The sequence below is a fragment of the Agelaius tricolor genome, unplaced genomic scaffold, assembly GCF_023055355.1.
Source record: "Agelaius tricolor isolate 1412-34295 unplaced genomic scaffold, bAgeTri1.0.p SCAF_8, whole genome shotgun sequence".
NCBI classification, from domain to species: Eukaryota; Metazoa; Chordata; class Aves; order Passeriformes; family Icteridae; genus Agelaius; species Agelaius tricolor.
Window position 1 is genome coordinate 18,501,778 of NW_027269268.1, and position 22,016 is coordinate 18,523,793.

The 22,016-nt window shown below is 41.7% G+C and overlaps 1 protein-coding gene across 2 annotated transcripts in view; it reads right to left on the reverse strand.

Annotated features, from left to right (window-relative positions):
- Nucleotides 1-22,016, reverse strand: part of TET2 (tet methylcytosine dioxygenase 2) — a 71,040-nt gene that overhangs the window by 19,281 nt on the left and 29,743 nt on the right. For both annotated transcript variants that reach the window (XM_071431811.1, XM_071431810.1), the window contains exon 2: nt 1,178-4,550. In XM_071431811.1, coding sequence (XP_071287912.1) covers nt 1,178-4,550 — 3,373 coding nt within the window. The remainder of the gene's footprint in view (nt 1-1,177; nt 4,551-22,016) is intronic.

Consider the following 22,016-nt stretch of genomic DNA (forward strand, 5'->3'; position numbering starts at 1 on the left):
CTCCACAGGCTGGATGGGTGATGCTGCTCTTGACAGCCAGCCTCTGGAAGCACGATGAAGGGATGGTGTAAATATGAACGTGTCAGTGGGGAACGGCTTAATTTAATCTTCTTAAGGACAATATTGATAAGAAAGAGCAATAAACCTATAGATTATGCTGTGGCACTGGGTTCTTCAGAGAGAGTTCCATACTCTTGTATTTCCTACTGTTTGCTAGGGCTGAAGAATTAAAATGGAGGATAAGTTCTTAAGTTTGCTTAGTGGTTTCAGTAGGAAAAAAAAAAAAAAAGTAAGGATAAGGAAATAAGTGCCAGAAAAACTTGTGCTAACTATATGGAAGAAACAATATTAAAAAGCCCTAAAAATGACAACTGTGTTTTCAAAAAAAACGTGGTTTTTTGTCTCAGCCTGAATAGTTTACCCAGTAGAGTCTAAAAGTGCCTGTTCCACTTGGCTGTGTGCAGTGTCAGTACTGTAAGAAAGCTTGGGCTAGGGGACCATGCCTGTCACTCTGCTTCCCTCTGCTCTCTTTTTCCAGCTCTTGGAGACAGGGTTTGCCATCAAGCAACAACAAGGGTCTCCCCACTGCTTTTTTTGGTGCTGCTTGTGTAGCTTCTCTATGAAACTGTGGATTTCTTTAACCTTACAGGAGACAAATGCCTGAAAAGGAGGATAAACTCTTGCAACAAGTGAGGAATAATCTGACATCTGTTTTTTCTTATGCTTTACTAAGGGAAACTTCAACAATTTCACTGTTAGAGCAAAAAATGTCCATAAGGCTCAAAATGCTTTGGACTGGGATAGTTTTTTTAAAAGCTGTATCTAACCTTGACAAATAAATTAGGCCATAAAGTTATGACCTATTTTTTATCAGTATGTTGTTGTTACATGTCTGCTGCTCAAGGAAAATGGATCTGAAGCCACAAGCATTCTGACTGAAAAATCAAATAGGTAATTGCTTTATGAAATAATGAGAAAGGGGCCTTGTGTAGGGTTGGTAAGTGGAGTAGGCATAAGTGTGTAAAATCCCAGTTTTATAAGTCTTCACTAATTACTGTTCTTTAAAAACCCCCAAAAAATCTTCCAACAAAAACATCCAGCTAACCCTGTGATCCCAGCTTGAAGGCTCATTTCCTTCCTGTGAACTATTACGTTTTTAGTACATCTCAGCACTTACCAACACAGCTGCAAGATGGGAAATCATACTGGGTTTTGGCAGGTGTGTCCAATAAATTTTTTACAGGCGTATCCAATAACTTGGAAGGTGAGTCTAAAAAATTATTGAGAACAGTTCCAGCTGTTCTTTTGGTCGGGGTTTTCTCAGCAGACAAGTTTGCTTGCTGATCTAAGATTGGGGTTTGTGTGTCAAAATCTGCAGCACTGGTATTTCGTGAGAGGATGGTAATAGGGCCTGCTGTTTCAACCTTCACATGTTTGGGTGATTTGAGAGTAAAAGTCTTATGATCAAACAGTGATTTGACCTGTATCTGTTTTAGCTGCTGCTCCATTGTCTCAATTATGCTCTTTTGTTGCGTGTTCTCGCAGCCAAAGTGCTGATTCTCTTGTTTAATTGTTTTTTTCCACATTTTGTTTTCCAGCTGCCCAGCTGATGGGCGTATGCAGACATTAGACTTTGTGCCAGCCTCAATTTTTATAGGCTTGTGTGCTGCACTGGGACCAATCTCAGTTTTGGGTTGCTGGTATGCTTGTTGCTCCTGTTTTTGCAAAAGATGCCACCGCAGAGCAGCATGCTTTTGAAAATCCTTAGGGGTCTGGGACTGCAAATGACAGCCTCTCTGCTCTTGGGCGTGGGGGGCAGTTTGGCCATGTGGTAAGTACTGCTGAGGGATCTGTGGAGCTTGTTTGCTCGGGAGGTCTTGGTTCAGACTAGCACCATAGCCCTGTGAGGGCTGGAGGGGTGGCAACTGCAGAACTGAGGCTTGTTGTGTCTGTTGTTCTTGTTCTTGAAAACAGTGATTCACATCTTGCTTTGCGGTCAAGTTATTTGAAAAATACTGCACATGCTGCAAGTCCTGCATTTTATTGGCTCCAAAGTGTTCCATATTTGCGGCGTTCCCTTTCTTCTCGGAAATCAGGTGTCTTTTGTTTGGGCAAGGGTGCTGGAGACTGGCATTTGCCTTCTGAGTGTAAAGGGGAGCTTTGTTGTTCATGGTCTGTACCTGCTCCAGGCCTAGCTGAGGGTTAGGCAGTGGGAATGCAGCTGATTTAGCATACTTACTCCCAGTTTGGAAACATTCATCTGCTTTAAGTTGATTGAAGGACGTCCTGTCTAAAGGCTGCTCAGCATTGCTTTGGGGGTGGGGTACAGCTTGGGGCAGGTCTTTAGTTTTCATTTGTGGAGCCTGCTGCTGGTTTGGGGTTAGCTGTGGACTGCATGGCAGTTGCACTGGATGTGCCTGTTTTTGCAGCATCTGTTGCAAGATGTGTGAATGCAGGAATTGCCCATTTTCCCCTGGCTGGGGATTCAAGTGCTGCTGTTTCAAGGGGGCCCCTAAAGGCTGTTCAGCTTGTTCTGATCTTGGCTGGAAATGGAGCTGCTGTGGAGGGTGTTGCTGCACTTGGGACTTGAGAAGGGAATCCACCTTTGCGAGCTGTGGCTGCGGTGAGTGTTTCTGGAACGGCAGCTGCTGTTCAGCTGGGGGATGCGGCTGCAGCTGGGAGCTCTCGCTTTTGTACAGTGGAGGAAATTGTTCCTGTTGCATTATCTTCTGGCTCTGGGCCTGTCCTGAAGGCCCCTTTAATGAATCAGGACTTCCAGCATACTGTTTTGTATAAACTGTTTGGGCTGTGCTTGCCTGATACTGAAGAATTGACCGCAATAATGCTTCGCTGGGCTTCTGGGGAGGCTCTCCCTGGCGGAACTGAGTGGAAACCAGTTCTATCCAGGCTGGTTTTGAATAATGTTGAGCCTGTTGTACAGGCTCTTTCACTTGGTCCTTTTCTTTGTCAGGAGGAGTCTCAGGTTCTCTCTGTCCTGGGAAATGCTGATAGTGTTGCTGTAACTCACCCTCACTTCTGTGTGCGTGCAGGTGTTGGAGGGGAGATTCTGACGCCAGCGTCTCTCCTTCGGGGCGCTGCGGAATTGAGGCGGCCACAGCAGCTTGCGGGTTGCTTTCACTGACATCTTGTGACATTTGTGCCTGTTGCAGAAGGCTCTGCTGAGGTTGAAGTTGTTGTTGGCTGAGGCTAGGACTCTCTGACATTGGTCCCTCCTGTTGCCCTTCATTTTTTATCTCCCCAGGAAGAGTTTCATCACACCTCTTGTCATAGGAGTGGTGTCCTTCTCGCACCGCGGCAGACAGTGCACTGTTCATTTCTGAAGCAGGAGCAGTGGAGGAATCTTTGTGAAACATTGAGTTCTGTGTAAAGAAAGCACCATTATTTTCTGCTTGCTCAGAGTACCTTTCCAGAGCAGTGCTCTGAGCTTGCAGGTTACTGCTGGAACTTAGAGAGAGGTCTTGGTTGGGAATCTGCCCTATGCTTCCATGAATATTACTGTTTCCTACAGGTAACTGGTGAGTATCATAGCCTGGAATCTGTTGCTGTAGCTGTAGATCTGGTTTCTGAAGTGAACAGCTACCTGGTGGTTTACTGGAGTCTTTTGTGTTGTAGACCTCAGTAACCACTACAGCTGGCACTTGAGGCAGCTCAGAGTTTGAGGTCTGTGGGGAAGTGATCTGCCCTGAGGTATGGGATGAATATGTTGTCTCATAGGACAACTCATTAGTAGCCTGACTGGTAATGGCATTGATATGAGATGTGTTCTTCTGCATTGCTATGGAAACATGTTCTGGATAGTATTGAGACAGTGTTTTCTCCAGGAGTTCACCATGCATGCTTTCCATGGAAGAGGCAGAAACTGTAGCACCATTAGGCATTGGCACTGCCTTGTTCTTAAGTAGTAAGACAATGTCCCTGTTATGGCAATGAATATTTTCCTGCTCCTGCTCATCCTGAATCAGAAGGTCATGAGGGTTTTCTGAACCAACGCTGTTGTATCTTGTAGATGGTATCAAATCTGAAGCTTCGTTTTCTTGTCTTTTAAAACTCTCAGATTTCTTCTCACTGTAACAATTGGAGACACTTGGTTTTTCACTATTGTCCTCTGGGTCAGCTTTTTCTCCATTTATCTCTTTATCTTGTTTCACTTTCTTGCTCTCATGAAGTCCACACAGAGAGGGCTCACTAAAAGTGCGTTTGATCCCACCATTTTGCATATATTTGGAATATACTTTCTTATCTTGTAAAAGGTCTGGGCTGACACGATTGTTTGGACTTCCCTTCGGGTGGGGCACTCCAAAGTTGCTTTTATTGAATAGTGGCTTGTGGTCTCCATTTACTTCCACTTCAGACCTCTCTGTTGCTGGACTCCCGTTCTGTAGCTTCACTGCAGAAGGCTCAGCCTGGCAGACGTGAGAAGACTGTGGTATTAGAAATGGACTCAATCTATTGCCGTCAGCATGGTTGGTTCTGTCCTGTTCCATCTGGCCTGCTCTGAGGCCATCCACAAGGCTACCCTCTGAACGTATCTGAAAGAGAAAAGAAACAGGAGAGAATCCAAGTCAGTTTTAGTTCCCATTGAAGGATAGCCAGTAACTGGCAATTCCTGCAGCACTCAAGCACCCCTTGCCCTGACCAGCTCCCACACACAGCGTGAGCCTGCAAGCACACCCGAGGGGTGTTTCACTATTCTAGTGCTTCTTGCACCCCCAGGTCTCCCTCTTTCTTAAAGGTTTGTTCTTGAAGATAAAAAGAGAGTAAAAATACAGTGACTTCCTTACCCCCATTTAATACACAAGAAGATATTTTACCAGAAGAAGTCTCTTGTAGTGGTGCAAAAACTATTCTCTGCTTTTGAATGATTTGCACAGACTCCTCTGTCATCACATTTTGCCCTTGGTAAGGCAGAAAGTCACATTGAAACCGTGCTTCCCAGACTTGGTGCTAAGCCTGTAATTTGATCAAGTGTGCCAAACCTCTTTTGTCTGACTTGAAGGAGTATTGCCACCAAGTTTCCAATTAGAGGGGAAAACTTTTTTTCCCTGTCCTCAGCTGTCTGACAGGGTCTTTTAAAACTGGCATTCCTGAAGACCATGCAAGTGGCACAATACACAAGACAAAGCTATACTCGACTGCTGTCCACAGGAACTCTTACAGTTCATCAGCAGATCAGTAAAGTTGACAGAAATAGAGTGATTTTTGAAAGGGTTGATGGAAATGCTTTTTTTCAGGTATCAATATCCTTTCAAATTTACATATAGACATCAAGCATGGCTTAAACCATGCTTTGGGTTTTGAATTGAGCTCTGCAGCTATGGAGTTAGGATTTTTTCTTCTTTGTTGTAATGGGAAATCCCATTTTCTCATATACTCTTTACTTACAAAGTGAAGTTTTTAGCTGGATAAAAGTACTGACAATGTGCAATGAGCAAATTCCTTACAATGACAAGCTAATCCTGTTCACATGCATCTTCCCAGAATTCACAGACCCAGTTAACATAGATAAAGCCCTTGTTTGACTCTGCTTGTAATTTATTCTTTGTTGGTTTATGGTTCTCAACCAGTCACAAATGACAGAAGGCAGACTGACAGTGGGTCTTACAGATTTGAACTTGCACAGAGAAAATTTGGTTATATGGCTGTCTGTTCTGAAGCTTTTAGTTTTGGTTTGCATAAAGGAGAATCTGAAGGATTCTCCATTACCAGGTCAGCTCTGCTTGGACTGCAGAGTCAGGAGAAGCATGACACATGGCTGGTATTGCCACTATGTAGAAAGAACTATTATACTGAAAAAATTCTCCCATTATGGTTGCTCTGGTTATGTATTTATCCTACATTAATATTTTTATGTTCTTAAAATGTAATTTTAAATGTTATTTAAATGTAATTTGTATAGTTTTCAGTGCAGTATTGCCTTACTCAGTTTAGTAATGTGATTCTAAAATGCTTTTAGAAGTAATATTAATTCATTAAATACATTGCATCCAGCAGAATTCTCTCTGATTGCAGCTCTGATTTCAGTAGCAGGACAATTCAAATGCACACTTTCACCAGCAAGTACCTATATGATAACTTGTATTAATTTCCTCTGATTGCCAAACTTGTTTTTAGATTTACTTTTGACCTCCTGAAGTTTGTTTTTTTTCTTCCTTTACTCAATTTATGGGTTTTTTAATGACAGAAATAGAGAAGTTCTCACTGCAAGTGATGATACTTTAAAAAAGAATTTTTGCATGGAAAGCTAAGAACAGGAAGATGGAAAAATATGTTTGTCTGTCTTGCCTGGGTTTTTTTAACATGGTAGTGTAGGCTTATTCCCTTCTAGAGGTGTTTCCCACCCTAGCTTAATAGTACCACAAGACATGAGCCTTGCAGCTTTCCCAGGGAGATGATGTTCCATGCTTAGCAGAAAGCTCTGTGAAAAGGACTCCTCTGATGTGTCATTCTAGGCCAGGCAGCAGAACGATGCTCCCAGAATGTCTCAAAAATAAAATGCCAGACTAATTTGGAAGCCATACTTTGCCTTCACACTTTTCATTCCTAAAAACTGCAGGTGTACCACAGACATGAGTGTATAGGCTGCTGCATTTTGCAAGTACAAAATGAAATAAAGGGCACCATAGTGATTAACACCATGCTGTCAAGCTGCTTCTAAAAGATTTATTTCTTTAAAAAAAAGTTCTAGTCTGTGCGACTAAGCTGCGAGGAACTTTGGCTGGCCCTCAAAATCTGCGTTGGGGCTTTTTTTCTGATGTACCTTGTGGGTTGCAAGCAAATTCCTTCTGGGAATTCCCAGGCAATCTTTCTTCTCAACTCTTTACTATCTATCAGATAAATCCACCATTTTCTTTAGAAGTGGGGGCTCCCTGATTTCTTTAAACTTAGCTTGCAAACCCCTCAAAGGAGCACGTCTGTGGTCAGAAAGAGTCTTAGGTTCATGCTGTTCTCAAAACCCACAAGGTTATCTTGTGAGATGAATTATTGTTCATCATTCTCAAAGATCTCATAGTATGTTCCTCCAAATTCTGTCCACTTTTAGTGTAAAAGGGATTGGTGTTAGACATTGCAAAAAACATGGAAATCATTTGGTTCTTCAAAATACAAAGTTAATTCATGCATTAAAAATGCCAGATTTGCATTCTTTGAAATGCATCTAGGATGGGGGTAACTTTGCATTATACTTCTTTCCCTCACTGTCTACACTCAAGTTATTCACTATCCTCAAGTCACATCTGAGTAAAAACCTTCCTCAAGCAACTACAAATCACACCAAATGTAAAGTAATGTAATTTGTAATGTAGAACTGGCAAAAAATAAATGGCCATGATATCTTTATTACTGGTTTTAACTGGGACACTATGAAATAGTACTCCTACTTGTTTACATCTTAAAAAGTCTTTGTGGTTGTCCTTACAATCATTGTGGGATGAACTCTCTACCTCTCAAAGTAAATCTACCTTTCCCCAAGTGCAGCAGTTAGTCTTTTTAGTCTTTCCCATAGCTGTATTTTATCCAGATCATTTAGAAGCTCCACATATTTTTCTTCAGCCATAATTCATTAAAAATTCAAGTCACATCACCAGCATCTGTGAAACAATTACTGCATCTAGGACTGACTCTGCAGTCTAATCCATCATAATTATGACTGGCCTCTTTGAAGATGCCACGATGCATGACTTAAATATAGCACATTACTGTGCAAATGGATCCGCATCTCATCCCACCAATACGCATTCAAGTTAGAATTCAGACTAGCACTGTTTGACTTTTTCAGATGCAATCGATGTAAGTACATTTATTTCTTGCCACACACAGGACACAAACTGGAAACTAGGCACTGAATGAGAGCCTGAGATTTTTTTTGTTGTTTGTTTTATGGACAAATTTGGTATATTCCTGCCACCTCTTATCAGTGTACTGTGGAAGGTGTTGTTACAAGCAGAAGAGACATTTCTGCAGCAACAGAAGTTGCGTCATTTTCTTTCACAGAAAATCTTTCTTTAGTTTTTACCAGTTCTGGAGGTTCATAGCTTATTTTCTATAGCACCTGTATCTGGGGAGTTTGTGAATGCAAAGCAGCTCAGATGAATGAATGAATAAATACACCCACTGCAGGGGAGTACAGTCTTCTGCAAAACTGTGCAAGATTCCCAGGAGAAAAAGTAGGTGGGGGAATAGCTGTGATAGAGCACTCACAGACCCCAAAAGACCAAAAGGTGGGATATCAGATGGGTTTTTTTCCCCTTCTAGGGTTAGCTGAGATAGACATTTATCTCCCCAGTAGTTTTTTTTTCCCCAGCAGAAATATACATCCTCAGATCAAAGCCTCAGCTGACTTGTGCTCAACTGATTATCAGTATGAGACTCAGGAAAGCAGAAGTCAGATACCCAGAAGCTTGTTGATGGCTCACAGGGTTGTTCCTGGGGTGTTGCCACAGCCTCCATCCTGCTGGCACCCTTCTGCCACTGCCAGATGACACAGAGATATAAATTGCTCCCAGACAAGAATCCCCTCTAGCACTTTCTCGACAGGAGGTGAATTAGACCATATGCCTTGCCAAACTCCAGTTTGGTAAGTTGTACTTTCTGCTTACACTCTCCTGCTCCTCTTGTACGTACGGTAGCTGGCTTCACTTGTGGCTACATATCCTTATGTGCTGTTGTGCAGTTGCATCTCTCCTCTGAAATTCATGCATCTGGCAAAGAGTTCTAAATATTGAACTTCCAACATGTGAAAAAGCTCCTGAAGTTAGAGGTTTGAGTTTTTTCACTAACAAATGAAAATTTAAGAAGAGGCATGAGTGGTTACTACTTAGGTAAGGGCACTCATGCATGACATTGTCAGAAAGTTCAATTTCTGTTCTAAAACCTGAAATCTTCTGGACTTACATATGTGCAAAATTGTTTCTGATTAACCCTATGACAAAGCTTTCTCTTCTTTAACATTGGAACAAGATGTGTAAGCAGTTACAATGATGGTTAACACCAGGATTTGGTATTATGGGATGTGATTCCCTGGCCTAGCTAAAGACCAGTTGCTGCAGCTGTGCCCTTGGTTAACACCTGTAAGCAACTGCCAGTGTCCCTAGAGGACGAAAGACGTGCAGTGAACTCAGATGGCAAAGGGGTGATGTAACACATCAAAGCTCCTTATTAGTGAGACATTTCCATTATTGCTGGGATAAAAAGTTGAACACATGTGGTATAGTTTAAGGATTTCTTATATGTTTTGCACTTAAGGTACTGTAGTTTATACACAGAGAAACAACATGAGCTTCCACATGGAAACTTAGAGGAGAGGCAGATTCGAGAGAGATTGCATTCATACCCAAGGTGAACTGAGGCTCAAAACACCACAACATCCCCTAAAGATTTGCTCTGCTCCTTAGCAGCAGCACTGCTGTGCTGCCCCACTGCATATGTGATGGCTGAGGAAAACACGTTGGAGCTTAAAGGCAGATGTAAAGGAGGCCCCAGAAGGATAAGGACACTCTATTGTTAGCTGAGCTCTATGGCTTACAATAGGGTCCTTTTGCACTACATTCAACTATCTCTTCATCTGGATAGTTTATTTATTTAGGGCATTAGCAATGCTTTGGAAAAACTTGAGTAAGGATGCCATGCCTTGCCTTCCCTTGAAGTTTATTAAAGTTATAGTTAAAGCTATATTTTTTCCTGAAATATGCATATTGCTTTCTTATTGTAGCTTTAAAGAGCATTTAAGGGGTTAATCTAGAAACTCCTCAGTGACACTGTGAGTGTATTCTTCAGAAGGTCATATTACATGAATATAATTGTCTTCTCTGGCATTTAGATCTACGATAATCTGTGTCAAACAAAAGAAAATGTGGGATGGATAAAACTTGTTACCTAATTTATAGCTAATTTATCCTTAATTTACAGGGAAAATGATGACTAGTGAATATACATATAAGCAGACATACAGGAATGAAGAGCATGGGATTTGTGACATATGAGGATTAATAATTCATTAAATCTTCTCCAAGCCAGACGCTTCAAAATTCATGCATTTTTAAAATCAACTAGTGCTAAACCCTCCTCAATTTACTGACACCAGTTCCTGCATTTCAGTGATACAATGATCTAATTTCAAAAGCACTTGAATCAGTTTGATTTTTCACCTTAATACAGAGGGCATGACAGTAAAGCTAAATGGTGATTTCCACTTGCTACATTCTATACATCAACAAGACTGGATACTGTGTAATTTCTTCCCAGATGTGAAAAATTATACTATTCTAACAATTGCATAAAATCAAGGGAAGTAAAAATTAAATGCCTCTACAATATGGGTGGAAAAAACCAATTATGCAAAGGAAATGAATTCAGGATTATAAAATATGAGTAAACAGAAATTATAATGTTGCATCACACAGCTCTCCAGTTCCCATTTTTTTGTGATTTGTGTTCCATGCAAACTTTGTACCTAATTGTACTATGTAGCACTTCTAGCAAAACACCACAGCTCCTAAAGTAGTTGCTTTAAATGCCACCATGGTATGATTAGAGAAATGTTTCCCTAAAGGTCAAATTTCAGAACCAGGTTGAATTTAAGAAACAAAAGGACCCTCCCGTTGCAATAACCAAATCATTCAAGGTGAGGTTGGCATCTCTGTCAGTTCTTGCCAGTTATGAGCTCTTTTCCATAGTTTAGGTTTGGAGTATGGTGGATCCAGGGGGTTTGTATGGACAGGCCATTCCACAGAGCTGCAGTGCTCCCCAGGTTAGTTTGTTTGGTGCTACTGTGGGTGCTGGGATGCCAGCATACTCTAAGACCACTATTGCTCAATTTCTTGAGCACCACCCTGACTATTTGATGTCTTTAACAAATTCAGGGAAGCTGAACTAAAGCACCCTTTCATCTTTGCTGGTTTTTTGAGAATCTTTGTATCTGGCAGAGTTATAGCCTTAAATCTCAGGAGTGCTCAAATAAGTGTGTGTAGTGTGAGATGCTTTTGCTTAATGAGGAAATGCTCTGTGAAGTCTGGGCCAGCAAAATTATCTCAAATTGTGACCCACACAGGACATAATTCAGTAATTCCACAGTGCCTGTGAATTGAATGTTGGCAAAGATGTTTGGGTTGGAAAACAGAACAGTCTCTTTTTCTTCATCTCAGTCCATTATGCTAGGCTAGGTGTGTTGAGCAGTGTTAATCAGGTGCTCAACCTGTGCTTTGACCCGTTTTTGATGTCTGGAGAAAGGTGGTTATCTGAGGGATGATTTTCCTCTCAGTACTTCAGCTACTCCATGTGTCAAATGGCAGTGGTGATATAGGCTGCCACTAAAATCAGCTCCCTGAGAGCAACAGCTGACTTCTCTTGCTGTTCTGGCCAAGCTCTGCAGTGCAGCCTCTTGTGAGCACGCCAGGATAAGCAAGCGTTGGTGGCTGAACCGTTCCTCAAGGCACACTTGATGTTATCAACCTGCTGTTTAGGGAGGGTTACCAAGAGGTCACTGTCATCATTATCTTCCACTTTCTGTGATCTTTGTCCATTTGGCTTCAGACCTGGATATAGCACGGATTTCTTGGGTTGATGACTTCCTAGCACCAGTCAAAGGTCAGTTATCCATAGTGATTTCATCACAGCTTTTGGCAGAGTGAAAAACCACTGGATGGAAAAAAGAAACACTGGCAAGCTAAAAATTTCAAGGTTTCATTGTGTTGTGTCAGTAACATCAGAAAATAGATGTATGAGCGGAAGAACTGATAGAAGATAATAAAACCTCGTGGGCTACAATGTCCTCAGAAAACCTATTTACACAGCTCTGGCTTCCATTATCCTTTGAACTTCAAGTAGGAAAACCTGTTGCTCTCACAGTTCTGTTGAAAACAGGATTTTTTACAAAATGCAGTTTTCTTAAATTTCTTTTTAAAAGTTGAAGGTCATACTGAGAGGAGAGTGGGGAGAATGCAAAGAGAATGTTGATCGCTCTAAGGTGTACTCTGACTGCATGTCCAGATGGTAAAGCAGAGCTTTCAGCCCTTTCACTGGCCTCACTACAGTAGCCTTTACACCCCTCTACACATTCTTCCTCTGTTTTTCTCATGGCTCTGCCACACCTAGGCTGGGATATTGTAGCGAACTCAGCTTTTGGCTGCTGTGCTTTGAGAAATGAGAGGCAGCCAAAGAGGAAGCTCCCACACTACACAGTGTGCCATGTGTGTGCTGATATAGCCAAGGGGCAGGTTCTGGGGATCCCTGCCAGGGCCAGTGAGCCATGAGATGCCCTGTGTCCCTGTGAGAGATGCTGCTTGCCCCTGCATGTCCTGCTGGGGCTTCACTTCCACACAGTGGAGCTGGAGGAGTTGAGCCAAAACAAGGGTACTTGTTTTGGAAACATCTTACACTGTTTTAATTATGGCATGATTTAATTTCAAAATGTGTTTTCATTCCCACCTGTGATTTAGTTTTATTCCTCCCAATTTGTGCCTTTCGTGACTTACAAACCAGACCAGTTGCTCATAAACACATGGGAAAAATAGGTTTGTCAGTGCCCTGTTCCTTGGCTTCAGGGCAACACCAGCCAGACCTGTACCAGTCCACTCCAACCTGTTTTCAAAAGTCCCTGATGATGAGGGTTGCATAATAACACACAGTTACATGCAGTAATTAATCTAACTTATTAGAAAGCTTCTACCATTTAAAACATAACCTTAGATCAGCTCATCCCATCTGCCACAGACATGTAGAGCAGGTTTTTTTTCCTTCTGTGCTATGGCTTCTTTCTCCCCATGCAACTGAAGACTATTATTAATGCTCCCCCTTAGACAGAATAAACAACCCAGTTCATGACATCCAATCTCCTCCCTGGGTGGATCTATATCCATACCATTTGTTCCCTTACCAAATGCATGGAGGTCACATAGCAAATCCACAGTCTGTTCTCTGGAGACATTATGCACATGCTACACTCTGCTAGATTTTCTCCAAATTCAGATGCTTGATATACGAGCAGCTCTAATAGGTATCTGTATAATCGTCCAAAAACCTGTATGAATTACCTTAACTTTCACCTCAGTAACTAAGCAGTTTTATTCCCTCACTGTATAAATCACACTGAAATCAGCAGAATAGGCTTATTACTCCTAGCAGGGCTTTATGGAAAAGTGCTCACTGCTTCCAGTGTGCTCAAGTCTTTGAGCTACTCTTACAAACATCTTTTCTGACTTCCACTGTTGCTGAGGCACCACAGAAGATAAGAATCTAATGCATTTTTAGAGGTCTATGAGAAGATGCTCCCTGGAGCTATGGTTGCCGTTCAGCTTTTCTGCATTTGTGTGTGGTCTTCAGGAGCAGTTTTCATGTGGGTTATTGCAATCTACACAGAACAATGGCATGGATTTTTGGGCTGAAATCCAGATCTGAGAAAACAGTTATAGTTACCTCTCCAGATGTACCAGAGATGGAAGACAAGATGGTTTTGATGACCAGAGCCAACTGACAACCTAAGAACCATTGAGGTCTAATCCTGATAAAAGCAAAACTCTGGGAGAGAAACAAAACGTGAGCTGGTGCTGCTGTACCACAGTTCCAAGCACACAAGAGAGCTTGGCAGGGGTACTGTTGCTGATAGGTTTGAAATGAAGATGTGGTACTCTGTTTTCATTTTGAATACTCAATATATAAGCTTGGGAAGAACTTGGTTATTGATCTTCTTAGATGAAAAGGCTCAGGACCCAAACAAATTGTCAGTCAAAAGACCCCAACCACACATCATGGCAGCATGTATTGAGGAGTTGCAGCCTAGCTTCTTAAGCCTGGCTTGAAAAACATATTTTCTGTAATTACCATCTCAGCTACAGTATTTTTCTTCCCTTTCTAATTTTAGTTTTATATCCCTTTCCAAGAGAGTTTTTAGGTTTTTCTTTAAAAGGCTGCTGTTAATCTTGTTCTGAGAATAAAATGATAGGCTTCAGTTTGTGCTTCCACACAACTGAGGCCATTTCTCAGTTACTTCTTATCTTGTTCTATCCCCACTTACAAAGGATGTGGGTTTTATATATAGCCATTTAAAACTTCTTAGTATTTAAGCATAAATGGTCAGTATATGGGGAGTTCTATGTATTTTGTGACAAGAAACATTTATGAAAACTACTAGAGAAAAAAGATTATTACAAGGACACAAGCTTTTTCCTTTCTGTAGAATATCACTTAGGTATTCCAGGGAAGCTGGAAACCAGTCTAGATTTTGTGAATGGGATGATTGCTTAAAAACACAGCTCTAGCATGAAAGTTTTTCCCTTTAACTAAATTAAAAGACTCGGAATGCTGTGCTGAGAAACAGTTGGGACCCGAGAACGAGCTGGCGTTCCTGCTTTTCTTTAATTTCCAGTAATTCAAAGGAACATTGTTTCTCCTGTTTAAATTTTTCCCTTTGTGGCAGGATGCAACATGAAGAGGCAGAAAATTCACTGCTGCCAAGCTAAAAGGAGCCAGGGGAACTGGCAGATTGGGATTTAACTCTCACTAAGACTTTTAGACTCCCACAGCTGACACTTGGAAGAGCGGCATTTGAGCAGTCCTGAAGGGAAGTGCAACACTTCTCTCTCTGTCCTTCCTTTTCAAATATTTTCAAAGCTTTGAAAACAGTCGGCTGTTCTTCGTTCTGGCAACTCGCCACTTGCTGCCGGCTCACATCAGTTCATGGTCTTCTGAGGTATCAGTGGCCTGCATGGATTTGAGAGAGTCTGAAGCTCTAATGAAAGACCTTTGATATTTTGGGATATTTAAGAGACATAGAGAAACGGGTGAGTTAAAAGAGCTGTTGTCAGCCTCAGCAAAGCCCACTTCATATTCTCAGTCACGAGATACTGTTTCGCTAATTGATTATTGTCTGTCCCCAACACAGCCATGCTCTTAGTGCACAAAGAAGCAGTGTGGATGAAAGGCTCACCATTGTAAAGTACACACTCAACTGGATTTAGAAAGCTGGGAACTACAGACAAATCTAAGATATGAGACTACTTTGAATGAAACTCATAAATCATAGCTGAGACTTTTTGCAGCTTAAGTAAACATATTTCCTACAGACGATGAAAGTTAATGGAAGCTTTTTAAATGCCTCTCTTTAGTCTCCCTAAGAGGACCTAAGCGGGGGAACTCTCCTCAAAAGGGTCAGGTGACTTTTCATTCTTTAAATCCACACCTCCAGCAATGAAGACTTGATCCCACAAGCTTTGCAGAACTGCTCCTACCTGGCAAGATTATGCAGAGTGTTTGCCAGGCTAGTCCTTCAGCCAGCAGCCTCACAGCTGTGGTGGTCTTGAGCTCAGGAATGCAGGTGTAGGAGAGAACGCCCTGCATTGTGTGCTTGAGTTCCCGTAAGCGTGTGCGTGTCCTCATGTGCCAAGTGGATTGCACAGCGCAGTCCCTGCTTTTCTTGCCAACACAAACCTATGGTCCCTCTGTCACCCTTGAGCCCCCAAAACACAGCAGGAAGAGAACAGTTTTGAGGGCAAAGCAAAGATGATAGGCAGGGATTAAGATCTGATTTATGCAACTGGTTTTACTCAGAAAAAATACAGCACAGACTGTGACTGGTAGTGTTACTTCTATTCAGCCTCTGGGGGCAATGAACAGCTGCTTTTTCTTAGGAAAAAAAAGGCATGGAGAGTTGGGAGAAGAGAGCAGACATCTATCAGGATACTCAATGTCTAATGCAGTCAGTTAAGCTAATGTGAATGCCACTGTCAAATGCATGTAAGGGTACTTTATCTTTGGTTGTTAACCTTTGAGGGTCAGCCAGGTTGATTATGAGAAAATGAGCTATAATTTTACTGTGGGAAGGGTGGGAGACAAGGATGAATGGCAAAATTTATCTGCTTATTACACTCCCCAGCAAACAAACCTTCCTAACAGCCTCATCTTAGTTCACAACAGCTTTCTGCGGAAACAGTGTTTAATAAATGAGATGTGCGCCTCAATTTTCCAAACCAAAATTGTCTTAAAAGTCTTTCATAGGTATTGGTGATTAAGCAAATGTTCTGAAAAGTTAGTTGCACCTAAAATTAGAAAACAAAATGGGGGAAAAAATATCCTGGAGTATCTGCAGTTAACCTTTAAAAAAGCATGTGGAGGACTAGCAAATCAAGTGAATGCTAGAAACAGAATATGTCCCCATACTGCTGTGCATCAAATGTGCAGCATGACAGAGAGAAATTATGTTATGAAGCTGTTTGGACTCTATGTTCAGGGTGCTGACAGCTCCAAGCCCATCCTATTTCCTACCTTTTCCCTCTAGCACTTTTAAAGTCCTATGACTGATAGATCCCAAGAAAACCAGGCTCCTCTCTTCAAGCAGAGGGGCCAGCTGAGCATGCAGTGTATACAGGGCATGTGTCAGCATCACCCAGCAGAGCCCCAGTCCCATCCTGGAAATTGCTGGGGATCCCAGCAACTCCCAAACTGCCCCTGCCTGAGCTCCCTGCCCCAGCCCTTGGAGCTGTGGAGGCAGAGATGCCTTCAGAGTTGTTAGATGTTTTCTCATACACTGCAGTATAACCAGGCAGCACAAAAGTCTTAGTCTGTGCTTCACTTTTTCTGTCTTCATTGAAAAAATTCAATGTCTTGAAAACAGCTGGTACTACTTAATGATCTTTTGGTAACTAAGGCTGATTCCTTTTGTTATGCTCTCTGAAGATTAAATTTTGCTCTGGACTCTATTGCCTGAAGGAGGCTATTGTAAAACAGGATACTCGGAAATCAGCAAAAAGATGTTAGAGCTAAAACAGAACACCAAAACATTTTAACTCTACTGGTGCTGCTGCCAATGAATTAGAGAAAAGATTCTGAGATTATGCTAAAACCAGTCTGGTATTGTGGGCTAATGGCTGAGGAACTGCTTTGTAAAAATGTGCACAGCCTTGTAAATGAATCAAACCTCCATGATATAGAAGATGCTTCGTTGAAGTTTGGTTTTAAATCCTGACTTGGTCAAACAGGCTATCATGGAAATAACTAGATGCTGGTATACACTGCTGTTACTTTAAATTAAAGGGAGGAAATATAAAGCTCAAGGATTTGCAGTCCCCTTTACAAGAGACACATTGGGAACAGCCTGTGTCTACCGAATACTGAAAAGCTCAATCAGGATTCCAAAGGAAATTGCTATGAAAGATTAAATATGTGGTCAGCAGTAATAACTCTCCCTCTGTTTGTTGTGTCAGATTGTATTTGTGTTGGAGGAAAGATTGGTGTACTTCAGATAGCAACAAGGAAGAGAGAGAGAGAGATTTTGAGAGAGATTTTCCATTACAAGGTTAACAAGAGGAAGTGGATGGGGATGAGGGAATGTGCTCCACAGAACTGCAGGAAGCTGAAGCTGGAGGAAGCCATTGCAGCAGCTAGAGACTGTGGCTAAAAGTTTTGATGAGTGAAAACACTGACAGTAGTCTTTAGAGATGAAATTACCAAGGACTGCCAACCAAAAGTCTTCAAGTTTCCATTGTTGGGATGCCCCTGCAGCACCTGTGGGGGTTGGCCTGTGAACCCTGGAATCAGCAGGCAGTGACCTTTCTTGGGTGTTAATTACAGAGGCTTCCCCCTGAATCTGGCTTGCTAGGAGCCTACTGCAGAATTTGCACTACTTATTTGAAGGTTTCAGCTTGTGGTTTGCAACTGTGACACTCATTTCCAAGTAACTGCAAGAACTTTTCAAATCAGTCTTTATAGGAGCTGGCCCATGCAACCTTCTGACCCCTCCCAGTGCGGAGTAGCTCCATAGGCCTTCCCCGTTCTGCCAACTTGCCCTGGAGTAGCCTCCTCCAGGCTGGTGTCTAGCCTGGCACCAGGGCACACACTGAGATGCCACCTGTGGGATTTGTGGAGGCACTTCTTTGAGGCTGTCTCTGCAGAGCCCTCGTGCTCCCCACAGAGAGTTGCTGAATGATGCGGGGGCTTGCACGTGACACCACTTCCTTCCCGCTCCAGCTGGAGCAGGGCAGCAGCCTTTGCCAGTTGTTTTGCTCATATAGGTCACAACCACAGAGACAGACTCACAGGGAACTGCAGTACAATACATAACAATGCACAAAACACAGGAAAAACATTTTGTAAGCACTTTGAGCATCATTGTTGCTTCTTTCTGTTAAAGCTACAGACATGTATTTTTAATACACAGAACCAGGTTAATTAAGGCAAGTACTGCCAGCACTATCTTCCAGGAGAAGATTTGCACTTCACATATGAAGACATGAACAGTAACTAGTGCATGTTATGCTGAGCCATGACTGAGTGACACTCCCTGAAGGATTCAGGGTGGCCAGACACTGAAAAACAGTGGCCACAGGCCATGAACTGTGTACAGCGTGGCATGGCAAAACATTGAGCACATAGGACAGGATATAGGGTGTTTTTTTCCGACCAGAAGCTCAGGGATGAGCTATTCATAGGCATTGCAAAACAAACAGCTAAGCTTTTAAGTTTTAAATGAACTTGCTTGAGTTGAGACTTACTGGGTTTTCAATAAGCTGACTGAAAAGAGGAGCAGCTGTAACAATCTGTTATTGACTTTTTTTCTCATTTGTGGCCTTATCATAATTTAGATTTAGTTTTAGGTATAACAACTTACATACCTGCAAAATCGTTTGTTACTTTATTAATACTTTCATTTCTGTGGACTGTACATGGAAAAGAGGACCATAAACTCTTGCATCCACTGCAATGGATGGAAAAACTGCTGTGTACTAGGCCAGATATCAGATTTTTATGCAGAAATATTACAGATTCTAGTAACTTAAAGGCACTACCATCAATTACAGGAAAAGTAGTGGTGGTATTTTGTATATTGGTCATGCCCCAATAACTCCCACAGTGCTCTTCTGTTGTAACACAGTGTTTCATGGCTTGACAATGTTTATTTGCATTCTTTGTATTTTTTGCTTGAAGGGAAGTTCTTCTGTAAGCCTTTAAAAAAATAACAAAAAAACCCTTTATTTTTTAACTCTAGTTTCTGTATTTCTCATCTTCTCATCTCACTCTAGTCTTGTCTTTTCTTAAAAGGGAAAAAATAGATTTATAGTATCTGAATGAAGAAGACAGATGATATTAAGTACCTGACACCTCAAAAGAGCAAAGATCAGCAGCTTTGTCTTTCAATGTTATAGTTAGACAGTGCATTTGACAAAGCTAGGCTGTCAAATAGATCATCTGCTGGGAAGATTTACACAGTTCTCTCACTTGTTATCTCTACTCATGACAGAAAGGTTAGTTAAAGTCAAGTCACCTAGATGAAAAACGAGAAACTGTCCTTCTTCACTTAAAATTTTTGGTGATTTTAAATGCACAAAGTAGATGCATTAATTTCCTGCCCTACATGATGTTGATCCCGAATGTATATTTAGCATCTGAGCATTTGAGGCAGAGCCCCGAGAAGTCAAAATGACAGCACAAGGTCTTAGATAAGAGGGATATTCCTGAAAGATTCCCCACACCCAGGAAGGAATGCCCCATCTGACTTTGGTCCATGTTCAGTGTCTGTCTTAAAAGCAGAACTAAAAATGCTTTGCAGAGGAAACTGAATCAGTGTTGGATGGAGAGAAATCTTTCTTTCCTCAGTTCTACAGTCCTCACAGCTGGTTGCTTTTATTGTCTTCATTTCAACTTTAGCTGTATTTGAGGGCTGCTGAGGAAGAAAGAAAATCTAGGAAAATCTTGTGCTTATACTTCTTGTCTCACAGAAGAAGTTCTATAATCCTTTTTCCTTAATTTCTTCCAATTGTAAAACAGAGCTAAAATTTTTCTTGGCTATCTTTAGGGGTGAAGGAAAGGGATTATTTCCTAGCTTTAAATGGCATTTTAGCAATTCAGAAAAACAAGCTTTTGTTTGAATAATGAAGAACAGTATCATCACCTTGTAGCAGGTGATACAAGTGGTATAGCAAGATTTTTGGTTTTGCAAGGGTAAACCCAAGTTCAGTAGTTCGGACATAAAATAGGAATCTTTGGAGATAGGAGAAGGAGTTTCAGAAATGCATAATCCTTGTCACAGTTGACCTTTTCTCTCCTTGAGCTTATGGGTGTTTTCTCAAGAAGTAGAAATTCTTGTTCTTGCTGTGCATAGAGGAGATAAGGACAGTATCACAGAGGGAGGCAGTTGTGTTTTCTTAAAAGGTAAATTACTATTTAAAGAGGGAGGGAAAGATCAGACAGAAACTGTTTGGGGGGGATATTTTGCCCAGGGGAAGAAGAAAATATGTAGTATCACAGCTGAGACTAATTATACTGAAAAGACTAAGAAAAAGAAACCGCAACAGTGAAGAGGGGAATCCAAAACTTGTAGAAGTAAAATGCCCCCACCAAGGGTAGAATGGCAGAGATTAGCATTCAGATTTGAAACTGAATTGATTTACTGACTTTCTGGAGAAAGGAAGAGGGGGGGTGGGTTTGTTGGATTTGTTCTTGTTTGATTATTTAAAGTCATCATCTGATAAAATGCTTAGTTAATAGCCAAGAAAAGAAAAATCCAAATACAAGAAATCTCCCCGCGCCTTGGTAAAGAAAACTCCCAGAGTCACTAACACAATGATTGAATCCTATTTTAGGCAGGTAATGACTTGAAACTCCCTGCTGAAAACAAAGGTGGTTCACAATGATGCTTGACAGATGCAGAGGCAATGTGACTGTGAGATGGCACAGTTATTCAGGTTTCAGGGCGACAGGAGTTTATCTAAGGATAAAGGAGGGAGGGATTCCCTGTGCAAGGTCAGTGTAGGGGGGAGATCCAGGGGGAGACCAGCTGTCTGTGCTTACTAACCTCTAATCCAGGAGGATGGCTCTGTTGTGCTGCTCCAATACAGAACAGGTTAGACTGGGTGCCGAGGAGGTACCAGCCATCTAGGAAATCATTTTCTGTTTCGCTGATTTTAGTTCTGGTTGTTTTGTTTTCCCTTCCCTTTGTATGTAAAACAAGCGTTGAAGGAGTTCCTGAACAGAGGTCGCTCTGCTCCTCTCGAGGAGCGGCCTTGCGAGCAATGAGGCTCTGCTGGTCCCAGGGCTTGCCAGCACTTCACAAAGGGCCCTGATAGTACATAAATTCAGATCTTCACCAGATAGATAATTTTATGTGGTCTGCAGAAGAATAGGCCTTTGTCAGAAGGAGATGATGGCTGACTTTGTTTGGGAGGGGGAGGGGAGGGACGAGTTTTCTCATTTTCTGTGTATTTCTATTCAGCTGCTGCAGAAACATCCCCATCTGCTTTGAATCTACATTTTAATTCCAAACCCCAGCAAGAAATACAGCAAGCTGGCTTGTTCTGCCTGGCAAAGTAAATACACAGCAAGATGCTGAGCTGAAAGCTATTCCAGAATCTAGGAATAAGAAACTTAAAAGCCAAGTTATCTGGCCTTGTGTTCTGTTTAACCATATGATGATGATAATCAAAAATAGATTTCATTTGTCTGTCCTTTAAATGTTGATGCTTACTCAAGAGTACCTGCTTTCTTTCCTATCTGCTTAGTCAGAAAAATTTGGTTTAAGGATTTGAAATGGCTTTGGGTTTTCATTTCTCTGGTGAAAGCATGCAATAGACCTTTGCCTGTCTTTCCTGCATGATGAAAGGGTAGTGAAACGGGAGGTGCAAATTAAATTGTTGATCACCATCATTTATAACACCTATATCTGAATTCATGTAGTATGACATGACTTTTGCTAGTAACACTGAAATCTTGCACAGTGTGTATGTATATGTGTGTGTGTGTATGAAAGCTCAAGGACTCGTGTTAGCTTTAGGATCTCCACAGTTAGAGTTTCTGCTTGTCTGTCCTAGTGCGTAAAATTTTATCCCTAACTGTCAACAGGTGTCAGAAACAGAAGCAGCTGGAGCCAGAGTTGAACAACATTTCTGTTCTGATCTGATGCACTTGCAAATAAGCCATGTGTAACTCCTGTTATGGACACCCAGCAAAAGATAATCATGATGCAGACCCTAAGTTAATTTCTGTGCCTGTTTCACAAACTGCAACGGGATAGTGAG